This window comes from Chroicocephalus ridibundus, chromosome 12 (assembly GCF_963924245.1).
Source record: "Chroicocephalus ridibundus chromosome 12, bChrRid1.1, whole genome shotgun sequence".
NCBI lineage: Eukaryota > Metazoa > Chordata > Aves > Charadriiformes > Laridae > Chroicocephalus > Chroicocephalus ridibundus.
Window position 1 is genome coordinate 5,504,355 of NC_086295.1, and position 11,657 is coordinate 5,516,011.

The 11,657-nt window shown below is 59.9% G+C and overlaps 1 protein-coding gene across 1 annotated transcript in view; it reads right to left on the bottom strand.

Moving 5' to 3' along the window:
• Positions 1-4,370, bottom strand: part of NOL4L (nucleolar protein 4 like) — a 64,481-nt gene extending 60,111 nt beyond the window's left edge. The window contains exon 1 of the mRNA XM_063349830.1: positions 3,662-4,370. Coding sequence (XP_063205900.1) covers positions 3,662-3,970 — 309 coding nt within the window. The 5' untranslated portion in view covers positions 3,971-4,370. The remainder of the gene's footprint in view (positions 1-3,661) is intronic.
• Positions 4,371-11,657: the final 7,287 nt, after the last annotated feature.

Genomic DNA, 11,657 nt, shown 5'->3' on the forward strand with positions numbered 1-11,657 from the left:
GTCCAGTCTGTAGATAGGGAGGTGTTTTACACCTTAGCGCCTGTTACCCATGTGAAAGAAGGGCAGACCTGGACACTTTGGGCTGTATCCATTGTCTGTGCTGCAGTAGCACACAAAGATATACCCTGCTCCTCCTCCTCCTCCTCCTCGGCACAGCCTAAATGCGTTTTTTTCCAACACCTTGTCCTAAAGGATGCAGCATCCAGCCCACACCTGAATAGGGCTGTCAGACAACAATGTCCTACACTGCTAAACCTCATGTGTTTATCTGCGGAGGGGTTTTTTAATTGTATGTGTTAAATGTCCAGCATCTTTGGGACGTTCATCTGGGAAAAAGAAATCTGAACAGTCTCTGTGCCAGACATCCGTCCGCACTGCTGTTCCTATTCCCAGTGCATTCTTTGAGAAGACCACCATCTGCTCTGACCACCACCTAAGGCAGATGCCCCCTTCTCAGTGCACAGTCCCAGCTCTCAAGCCACCCAAATCTGATTAGGCCTGTTCTGATGAGAGGCCTGGAGGAGGGCAAGGGAAAGTTACTCAGGAGAGAAAATAATAACCACATGTTAATTATGTTTTCGCTACAGATGCGCAGAAAATGCACAAACCAGCTCAGGATGCGTTAAGCCAAAAGGAAAACCTCTACCGTGCTGCTGCAGGGGGGGTTATTATTTTTTGCATTTGGGATAATTTTTAATATTTTTTTTTTCCAGAGGATGAGTGGCCCCAGCCCTGTCAGGGGAAGGAAAGATCTTATCCCCACTGCTGCCCTCTACACGCTCTTTACCACCTCTCTTCTAGCTTTCACTCCCGGTACCTCCGATTTCCTGTAGTGACCTGCAGATACAGCAGAGCAGCGCGCACCCCCTGCCTCCCCCCCCCACCCTCCCCGGTGCTGCACCCCGCCTGGGTGCTGTGCTTTGCCTGTCTCTTCAACTGTGGGACAGTCCCGAGCACGCTGCTCCTCCCGCAGATGTGCTCCGAGAAGGACGAGCGGACAGGAGGAGTGGGATCAGGTTGCTGAAGAGCAGAGCCAGGAGAAAGCAACCGAAATGCCACTCCAGAAGTATTTGGGAAAAGCAGCTAAACAGGCATTAAACCACAATACACGCTTTACTGTCGAGCAAAAGGCTCGTATCAGCTTCAGGAATTATTTGACTCCATGCATGAGAGAAATGAAATACACCCACAAACCCAGCCCAAACCACCGAGGACGAGGGGAGCACTGAATTATCAGGAGCTGAAGAAAATCCCTGACAAGTTATCTCTAAATTTGAGAGCCACTTTCAGGCAAAACCAAAAGGCAGCAACTGCATCCGTCTGAAACCGTCCACGGGATTCCTGGCAGAGAGGGGCATGGTGGGCTGGGGAGGGCCGGGACAGAGGCAACAACTTCTACAGACCCAGCACCAGAGGATTTGGGGGAGCGGGATGACTGGTGTTCCCTACAGCCAGTGGCTCTGCAAAGCGCTCCCAGCCCAAACGTCCGGCAGGCGCCGCAGGCGCTGGGAAATAAGCGGTATTGCCCCTTGGAAAATTCAGTTGTCCCCCGAGGGCATGCCTGCTTTTTGTTTGTTGGTTTTACAGGAGCCTGGGTGTATCTCCTATCTGTAGCCTGCAGGGACTCTGCCACGGAAGATGCGGGGGCCTAGACACGCTCCTTTGCTGAAACTTCATCTGTGCGGAAGCCCTTTGGGAATACGCGGGCTTGCGCCGGCCTCGTTGAGCTGCTGACCCTAGGGACCCCCTCCCGGACAAAGGGGAGGGGGCGTCTAGCTAGCGGCAGGGTCGAGGGAGTCTGGCTCGGCCTCTCTGGGGTACCATGACTCTGCAGCATTTGGAAGATCTGGGATAGAGTCGCCGGCTAGATGGAGAGGACCCGGGGGAAGTGTGATAGCTGCGGAACGGGGGTACCGCTCCTCATCCGCCCTCGGCAGGGGCTCTTTGGTGGTGTGTGGGGGGGGGAAGCGGGAGAGGAGGGCTGCAAAGAGGTCTCAAAAAAAAAAAAAAAATTGCGAAGAATTTTTTTGGGGCATGGCATGGGGGAGGGGGGCTGCAAGGGGAGAAAGAAAGGCGCCTCTGAGCACCACGAAGGGAAAGGGAGAAATAATGACCCTTCCCCCTCCCCCCAATAATAAGGCAGACCAGATGGGAGGTAAATAGTGCGTTTAGAAGCATTTGCCACAGATGGGCTGCCCTCAATGGAAGCATCCTCCAGCCACATCAATGCTGGAGTCTGTGTGTGCACAGAAAACACTGCACCCTTTAGAGCAGCGGCAGCAGCAGCAGCAGCGGGGAGAGGAGGGGAGGGACGGGGAGGGGAAAAAAAAGGGGGGGAGAAAAAAAAAAAAAAATCCCTCCCGGAGCCCTTCTGTGCCCGCTGGCCCGGAGCGGTCCCCCGGCGAGGCGGCGGGCCGGCCGTGTCCCCTGTCCCGTCTCCCCCCGCCTCCCACCCCCACCCCCCCCCCCGCACCGGACAGCGGGACCGGGGGAGCGCCGCCGCGCCGGGCGCACCCCTGCGCACAGGGCCGGGGGGGGGGGGGGGGGGGGGGGCGCGAAAGTTGCGCGTTTCCCTGCGCGCCGGGGAGCGGAGCGCGCTCGGGACGGGAACAATGGGGGCGGCGGGGCAGCCCCGGGCGGCGGCGGGGCGGAGGAGGGAGGGAGGGAGGGAGGGAGGCGGCCGGTGCGCCCCGCGCCGCCGGCCCGGCGGGGCGCCGAACAATGAGGCTCCGGCGGGGGAGTTTCCCGGGACGGCGGCCCGCGGGTGTGTGTGTGGGGGCTGCCCTAATCCGGGCTTTGCCGCTGCCCGCACCCCCCCTCACCCCCCCACCCCCAGGGCACCGGCTGCAGCGGCCGCGCCGGGGCGGGCAGCGCCGCGGGACGGCGGGGCCGGGCGAGCCGCAGCGGGCCGGGCTGGCTCCGCTCCGCTCGGCGCGGCGGCCGGGCGGGCAGGGCGCGGCGGCGGCGGGCGGGGGGGGGAAAGGGGGGTGCCGGCGCCCCCTCCCCGCCGCTCTCTGCCCTTGACTGCAGACCTGTCCCCGGCCGTGGGGCGGATGGGAAATGCCGGGCGAACGTGATCGGACGGGGCGGGGGGGTGGGGGGGTGGGGGGGGAAGGGGGCGGCGGGGCCCGCACCGGGCGGCGGCGCGGCCCCCCCGCGGGGGCAGGTGCACGGCGGCGGGCGCGGGGCACCGCCACCCCCCGCCATCAGCGCCGGCAGCGCCCGGGGACGGCGGCCGCACCGGATGGGACGGGGACGGGGATGGGGATGGAGCGGGGGTGGGGGTCGGCGGAAGGTGCGAGGCTCCGGGCGGGCGCCTCTCCCCATCCGCATCCCGGGCGGGTCGGGGCGGCGGGGGGCGCGGCGGGTGCCCCGGGGAGCGGCGGGGGCTGCGGGAGCGGCCGGGCCCCGCGTCGCGCCCCGCATGGGGCATGCGCGCTCCCGGCGGCCGGCGGCGGGGCTGGGCCGCCCGGTGCTGACGGGACAGGGCCGGAGCGGCGGTGGCGGTGGCGGGGACAGGGGCCCCGGGGATGCCCGCCCCCGCCCCGGGGCAACCCCCCCACCCCACCCCCCCGCCCGCACCCCTGGGGAGGACAGACAGACACGGACAGGCAGGCAGACAGACAGACACAGAGCCCCCCGGGGCACGGAGCGCACTAACCGTTCCCGTTTTCACCGGCACATATACCACCACTTGACCCATCTTCGTCGCCTCCCTGGTGCCGTTTCCCAGGCGGAAGCCCTTGGACCGGACCCAGAACTGGAACTTGCCTTTCTCCCCCCCGCCGGAGCCGCCGCCGGAGCCGGATCCCCCCTGCAGCACCTCGGCGATGCGCTGGTACTTGCTCCGGGTCACCGTCTTGGTTTTGGCCGAGTCCCCGTAGGTGCGCAGGCACCAGTCCCGGAACTGCCGCCCCAGCTCGCTGTCCCCGGGGCGGCTCCCCCGCAGCAGCAGCGGCGGCTTCGGCATCGCCCGGTCGGCGGCGGCGGCGGCGACGGCGGCGGCGGCGGCAGTAGCGGCGGCGGCGGCGGCCCCGCGCCCTGTCCCGGAGCGGGCGGAGGGGCAGCCGGGGCGGCGCGGTGAGCCCGGCTGGCGCTGACGCGGCCCGGGACGGTCTGCGGGGGCGACGGCCCGGGATGGAGCGGGGAAAGGAGGAGGGAACCGGGGGAGGGGAGGGGGGGGGTGGCCGGGGGGCTCGGACAGCGACCCGGCGAGCCGGGCGGAGGGAGGCACCGGCGGCGCCAGCAGCAGCAGCAGCCGCTCCTGTCACAGGATCACAGGCGGCTCCGGCTCGTCCCCCCTCCCTCCCTCCCTCCGCCCGCCCGCCCGCCCGTCCCTGCCTCCTCCGCCCCCCTCCGGCCGCCTCCTCCTCTCAGCGGGATCCCACCTGTTAGAGCGGCCGCTCCGACGACGACGGGCCCCCCCCCCCCACTACACACAACCCCCCTCCCCCGGGCCAGCCCGCTCCGGGGTCGCCGTTCCCCCCCCCTCCCCGCCTCCCTCGTGCTCCGCGCCGGCCGCCCACCGCTTCCCGCAGCGCCGCCGGTGGGATGCGCTCGGCCGGTCCTCCCCCATCGCTCCCCGCTCCCCGGGCCGGACGGCCCGGGGAGCGGGGAGCGGGGGGGGGGGGACCGGCCGAAGCGGGGGGAAGCGGGTCCAGGTGCCGGTCCCAGACAAAGGGCCGGCGGGGCGCGGGCGCACGTGTGCGGCGGGACGGGCCGGCGGGGGCGGAGGCGGGCACCTGCCGAGCCGCCGCAGAGCCGGGGAGGAGCCGCGGGGGCAGCGGTAACCGCGGTGGTGAAGAAGGGGGGTGGTGGTGGTGGGGTGTATTCCACCGCCCCGCCGGGAACGGCCTGGAACGAACGGGACGGAGCCGGGATAACCGGGATCGCCCCGCAGCGCCCTCGACCGGGGCTGAACGTAGCGGCTGGGATTTGTCCCGCCGGACCGGGAGAGCCGCACCCCGCCCCGAGCCCGGCCCCGGGGCAGCACCGGAGAGGGAGACAAAGGCCGGACCCCGGCCCCGGTGCCTCGCTCCGCTCCCCCGCAACCGCCCCCGCCCTCTGCGCCTGATCCCTGGGCAGGAGCCGGGAGAGCATCCTCCCTGTTGTCCCGGCGGGGGGGCTGCGGCCGGGCAGCTGTCCCGCGGCGTGACCGAGCCCCGCCACTGCAGCGGGGGGCAAAGAGGTGGGGGGAGCTCGGGCCACGGTCCCGCTTCTCCATCTCCGAGGGGTCTGTGGTGGTGGGCGGTCACAGCTGGCCCGGGGGGCGACATGGGGCAGCCCGTCCCAGTCGGCAGCTGTGGCTCTGTGGCTCTGTGTCTCCCCGGCAGTCACACGCATGTGCCGTGGTGGTGCCACGCGTGTGTTCCCTGTTTATCGGTGCCATGGATGTGCTCCATGCCCACCCAGCAGTGCCACACGTGTGCTCCTGGTCTGTCCATCAATGCCACACATGTGGTCCCTGTCTGTCCATTGGTGCCACGTGTGTGCTCCATTCCCACCCAGCGGTGCCACATGTACGCTCCTGGTCTGTCCCTCAATGCCATGCATGTGGTCCCCAACTATCCATTAGTGCCATGCGTGTGCTCCTGGTCTGTCCAGTGGTGCCATATGTGTGCTCCATGCCCACCCAGCAGTGCCACACATGTTGTCCCAGTCTGTCCATTGGTGACACATTGTGTGCTTCATGCCCACCCAGCGGTGCCACGTGTGTGCTCTCTGTCTGTCCGTCAATGCCACGCATGTGGTCTCAGTGTGTCCATCAGTGCCATACATGTGGTCCCTGTCTGTCCATTAGTGCCGTGCGTGTGCTCCTGGTCTGTCCATCAATGCCACATCTATGCTCCATGCCCACCCAACGGTGCCACATGTGTGCTCCTGGTCTGTCCATCAGTGCCATGCATGTGGTCCCAGTCTGTCCACTGGTGCCATGTGTGTGCTCCCTGTCCATCAGTGCCACACATGCTCCCAGTCTGTCCACAAATGCCATACATGTGGTCCTCATCTGTCCATTAGTGCCATGTGTGTGCTCCTGGTCTGTCCATTGGTGCCACATGTATGCTCCATGCCCACCCAGCAGTGCCACGCATGTGGTCCCAGTCTGTCCATCGGTGCCACATATGTGCTTCGTGCCCACCCGGCAGTGCCACGCGTGTGGTCCCAGTTTGCCCATCAGTGCCACGCATGTCCTCCATACCTGCCCAGCGGTGCCACACGTGTGCTCCATGCCTTCCCCACAGTGCCACGTGTGTGCTCCATGCCCACCTGGCAGTGCCACACGCCTGCTCCATGCTGGTTGAGGGCATGGCAGCGGTGCGTACTGAGGGCTGCCTGCATTGTCAGCAGCAATAGGGCCAGCGTGAGGACATAGGAGCAGGGGCTGGGAGCCTGTGGGAACCTGGAAGAGGAATTTGATGTGTCAGGGAGTTGTCTGAGGCTGGTGCTGGAGGTGCAGGGCATGGTGGTGGCAGAGCCAGCCTGCACACAGGCGGCCATAGTGCCGCAAGTCCGGGGCTGGTGGCAGGAGAGCAGGTGAGGGCACTTCACTGGCCGAAGGGCAGTTTTTGTCACTGCCTCTCACCCTGTGCCAGCCACACTGTGCCCATCTGACAGATCCCCAAGGTGGGAATTGAATGCTGTAGGAACTGAGCCATGGGTTAGCCATGCCAGAGAGGGTATGGTGAAAACAGGGGATGTCTGTGACACTGGAGCATTGAAATTGATTATTGAAATGCGCCATCGTAAATCATATTGACCCTTTCTACCCCACTGGATCTCTGGGCACTGCTCAAAAAATTCCCAGTGTAACCATCCAGCTTGCACTGGACCCAATATGATGCTGATGGAGAGGGACCTGGGGAGCGCAGAAGGTCTTCCTTCTTTTGGGTTTTTACCAAGTAATACAGGATGCCTACAGGAACTTGCTAGTGCACTGCAGTATTTTTGCTGACCACTAAAAAGAAGACGGACATCCTTTCAAGCCTCAGTCAGCCATGGAAGCACAGCTTTCCCAGGGCACTGCTGCAAGGAGCAGCTGGGGGAGATGGAAATGGCAGAAAAGAGAAGGATGTTCTGCACAGTTGGGGTCTGGTGGGCAACTTTCTCCCAAAGGCTTTGCGGATGAAGTCAGGCTCAGCTCTTAGCCTGCTACAGCATGTGGGCATCCCACCTGCACGGCACGAAGCAGTGACCAGCTGAACTCAGTGTCCAGAACTGGCTGGCACTGGGGTGGCCGTAGGGGTGGGTGGGATTTCCTATGAGAACTCTATGAATAGGTTTTGTAGGAGCTGTGGTGGAAGCTGGCTGTCCAGGAGTGCCAGGGAAGCACTCGGCACTGGAGTCCAGCTGCTCTGCAGGAGATGTTGAGTGAGGAAGACAGTAAAAGGACACTTCACTTCTGCTGAGGAGTTGCTCTAGCGAGGGGTGGTGCTGCCTTCTTCGTCATGATCAGACCACCCCCCGTCTGAGGTTATCACTGAATTCCCCAAATTCCCCGCCTTGCTGTTCAACCGCTCAGGAGCCACGGGAAAAGGGAATGTCCTCCCACACCACTGCAGGCATGGACAGAAGTCTTCTCCTACCTTAGCCCACCCACTTGAAGCTGAGGTAGGAGATTGCATGTCCATTGAACCTGGATATTTTCATAGGAACAGCACCGATTTGGGTTTTATCACTGCTGTGTTGGTCATGATGACCATCAAACGTTAGCTCCATCAGTGCAAAGCAGAGTGATAAGCATTACATTTTCCTTAATGATGAATAGACAGTCCGCCTTGGCACGAGTGACACTTTGCAGAGTAAGGCATCAGCTGAAGGATGTGAGTCTGTCCCAGAAAAGGGGAAGGAACCAGCGGAGGGGGCTGAGGGAGGAGTGAGGGGCCGCGCATGGTGGTCGGTCGGTCACAAGACTCCCTGAGCCTGCTCACAGACAGCAGTTTGTTTGGGTGGACGCATAGTTGGGTTGGGGCAAGCCAGTTGCTCCAGCCAAATGGTGGGGTTGGCTGACGGAAGGAAAGGACTTTAGCAGTCTTCTCTCCAGCAGTGACTGTTCTCTGTAGAAAATTGCTGGAAACCGTGCTATTTCCAGTGAATGACCTTAGTTCGGGGTACAGCAGTCGCTGGGCTTGATGTCCTTGTCTCCTGGTCCTCTAGCTGTGGCGAGCCATGTCCTGCAAGCCTTTCCTTTGACTGGGTCTCTGCTGTCCTTCACCTGGTTTGATTTATTAATCGTTGCAGTTAAATGTTTTGTCTGCTCTTTGATGTGAGTAGCTGAATCTGTCTAGTCCTTCTATGAAGAGGGTTTGGGGGTCCACCTAGAAAGCGGTACAGAGGGTCACTCTCTGGGGAGAATGGACAGGAGTTTCCCCAGCTCGGGCAGGCAAGGCCAGCCAAACCAAGAACTGTTATCCCTGGCATGAGGATTTTGGGAAGACCACTCACGCGGGGGCTGAGTGTTCAGGTCAATATTTTAGGTCCCAATCCAGCACGGATTCAACGAGGGTTTAACTTGCACTGCATGAGCGATCTCGTGACACGCCAGATTATAATGCATGATATTGAGGCCGCTCTTGTCCTTATAGATAAGGGGGGGGAAAAAGTGGAAGTGTTTGGTGGTGCTCACCTTAAACTGTCAGTTCTGGATGACAGATACTGGGTGGCGTACAGCGCACGGCGTCTGCTGCAGGTTTTTTTATAGACGGAACGAACAAGTGGTAACTCCAGGTCCATTGCTAGTTATATTATATAAATAAAAGTTGTTCTTAGTAACTTTCAACAAATGTAAACTAGACATTAGTTCTCTTTGTAACGTTTTTTTCAGGTAGGGGTACTCCAGGCTATGGTATTGGCTTGTGATTGTTCTTTTACGTAGGTGAAAACAAGGAAATCAGGAATTAGCAATCCTAATACCTAGAAAATGCTTAATTGGAGACATCAGGGCAGTTTAGCTGCGACGGGAGCTGGATGGGGCTTTGAGCAACTTGGTCTAGTGGGAGGTGTCCCTGCCTGTGAGAGAGGGGGTGGGAACAAGATGATCTTTAAGGTCCCTTCCAACCCAAACCATGCGATGAATCTATGAAGAGGGAAGGCTGCGGTGCCTCTGTAGCACGGTGAGTGTCCAGAGAAGGTACATGGTGTGTGCGTAGAGGTCCCTTCTCAAGGTAGAAGAAAAAGGGATGATGAACAGAAGGACGAGTCATCCAGACTGATAAAACCAGATGATTTTTACCCATCTTATAGCTAACCAGTGGAATTTATCACCGCGGAGAGTGTTTGTGTATGCAAAAGGAGCGTGTGCCTGCTGGGAGGAGAAACACCTGTGAAGGTACAGATTTAAGAAAGAGGAGGGTGAGATAAGCACCCGTGCTTCAGAGGTAAGTCTAAAACTGATGGTCAGGAGTGAGAAAGATGCTTCCTTTGAGGATATTTCCTGCCCCATTTTTTCGCTGTGGCACTCGGGCCTTCCTTTGAAGTGTCTGATGCTTATCAGGGCAGGGTCGGCACAGCAGTGGGCAGGGACTGATTCAGCTCAGCCATATTCCCGCATTCCCTGTATTTCCCACAGCCGTCCTGTTCAGCAGCGACAGCGGTCGGTCGTCACCGTGCCCCCGGCACCACGGGCACAGCGAGTCCTCAGCCTCTGCTCCTGGCTCCCGCTCCTTCCGCCAGAGCCTGGCTGGATCCTCGGTGGGGCCTGGCGGTGGGAGAGCTGGGTCCGGGAAGAGTGGGAGCGGTGACACCACCCCCCCCCCCCAAATCTGTGCGGGACTGTGCCAGGGACTCTCCCACCCACCCCGATAGCGGCTGATGAGGGGGGTGGCAGTGGTGGACACTTCCCAGCCGTCACCTCGGACACCCCCACAGTTACGTTTACAGCTTACGTGGGAAAGCGACAACTGGAAAGTACCCTTCTCCTCAGAGCTGTTTTAAAGGCGGTTTATCAGCTGGAAATGAGGGCAGCCAAATACCACCTAAAAAGTCCTGTACAGCAGGACAGCAGCAAGAGCCCCACAGGTCCCAGCTGGAGACAGCGCTGTCCCCAGCAACACTGGTTTTGTTGGTCAGCATCTGGATTTGCACTTGAATAGGACCCAAACTGGAACCATTTACCAAATACCCCTGAGTGCTGCTGGGTGAGATCGGGGAGGCTGGCAGAGGGGTGGGTACAGGGCAACTAAACCCATCCGTGGACGTAGCCTGATACCGAGCAGCACCAAGTGAGCTCAGGAGTTATTAACCATCACTTCTGCTGGGAGCTGGAAGTGCTTCCTTGGGAAAGGATAGAGAAATGTACTTATGGGATCACTACGGATGTGTTTGGCTTTCGTAACTTTGGTCATTCAAAGCCGGACGGCCAGTGTTAGCTGGGTGTCTCGACTGCCTCTACAGTCAATGGGCGATGATGAGCACCTTCAGAAACCATTCATCCTGGTGCTCTAAACGCTTATCATGGAGTGAGACGAATCGCTCGCTGGAGCTGCCTTATTCTTTCCACCAAACACGAAGGGAGCCTGCGTGTCTCGCACAGCCTGCGTCTGAGACGTTCACCTATCCGAGGCTGGATGGGAGAGCTGTGATCCACCAACGGGACAGCTGTCATCTACCAAGGGGACAGCTGTGACCCACCAACAGGAGAGCTGTGATCCACCAACGGGAGAGCCGTGATCCATCAGTGGGAGACCTGTGATCCACTGACGGGACAGCTGTGATCCACCAACAGTTGAGCTGTGATCCACCAATGGGAGACCTGTGATCCACCAATGGGATGCAGTGAAGAACAAGGGGAGTTATCCCAAGTTGTCTCAGGAGAGTCATTTCGAGGGAGGTACAGAGAAGTATAAAGGCTCTGGTGAAGCTCCGGACTGCTGTCTGGTTCTGGTTAGCCATAGTGAGGGAATTTAGCCTGAAACTAGTGCAGAGAGAGTTTTTTGCTGGATTGTTCAGGAGAAAGGAGAGTGTCTTACGGAGGTGACTTGGCTCACTGATGTCAGCAAAATGAATGCTGAGAGAAGACACATTTGTGGACAATCAAGAGACAGAAACCAGGGAGGGACACGGACCAAACCACCTTAGCACAAGAATGAATAGGAATAAACAGACTATGTATAAACCCACGCTCAAAATGAGGAGATGCTGACCAAGCATCGGAGCCGTCAGTCTCTACGGGAGCGATCTCAGAGAAGTGGGGAGAGAACCTGGCTGCTGTGAAAGCGGAGCTTGGTCAGGTTATGAACGACACGGCGCAGTGTGGCTGCCTCTCGCAGCGGGCGACTGGGCATCATCTAAGGTCCCTTCGGGTCCCTGTCCCCAAAGTGAGAAATTAGTTTTAATTCCCCCGTAGGTTTTGCTAACTCTGAACCTAAACGGTGAGATTTTTCCAAGTAGAATTATTCTTGACTCTAATCAAAACCTAATTTAGATCCAGGTCAGATAATAAGTCAAAGCAGCTATGGGCAGCCAGCAAAGAGCCTGAATTCCCTCTGGAGGCTATAGGATTTCTGTCCATTTCACAGCACCAAAACATTATTTGGTGTGGCTTTTGCTTGGGAGAGGCCTGGGACTGACACAAGTGGAGGAGCTGGAGTTACCAATTGAATGGGGAATTGTGGAAATAAGAGATATTTTCCCCACCTTCTTATTCCGTCTCCAGCGTGGCT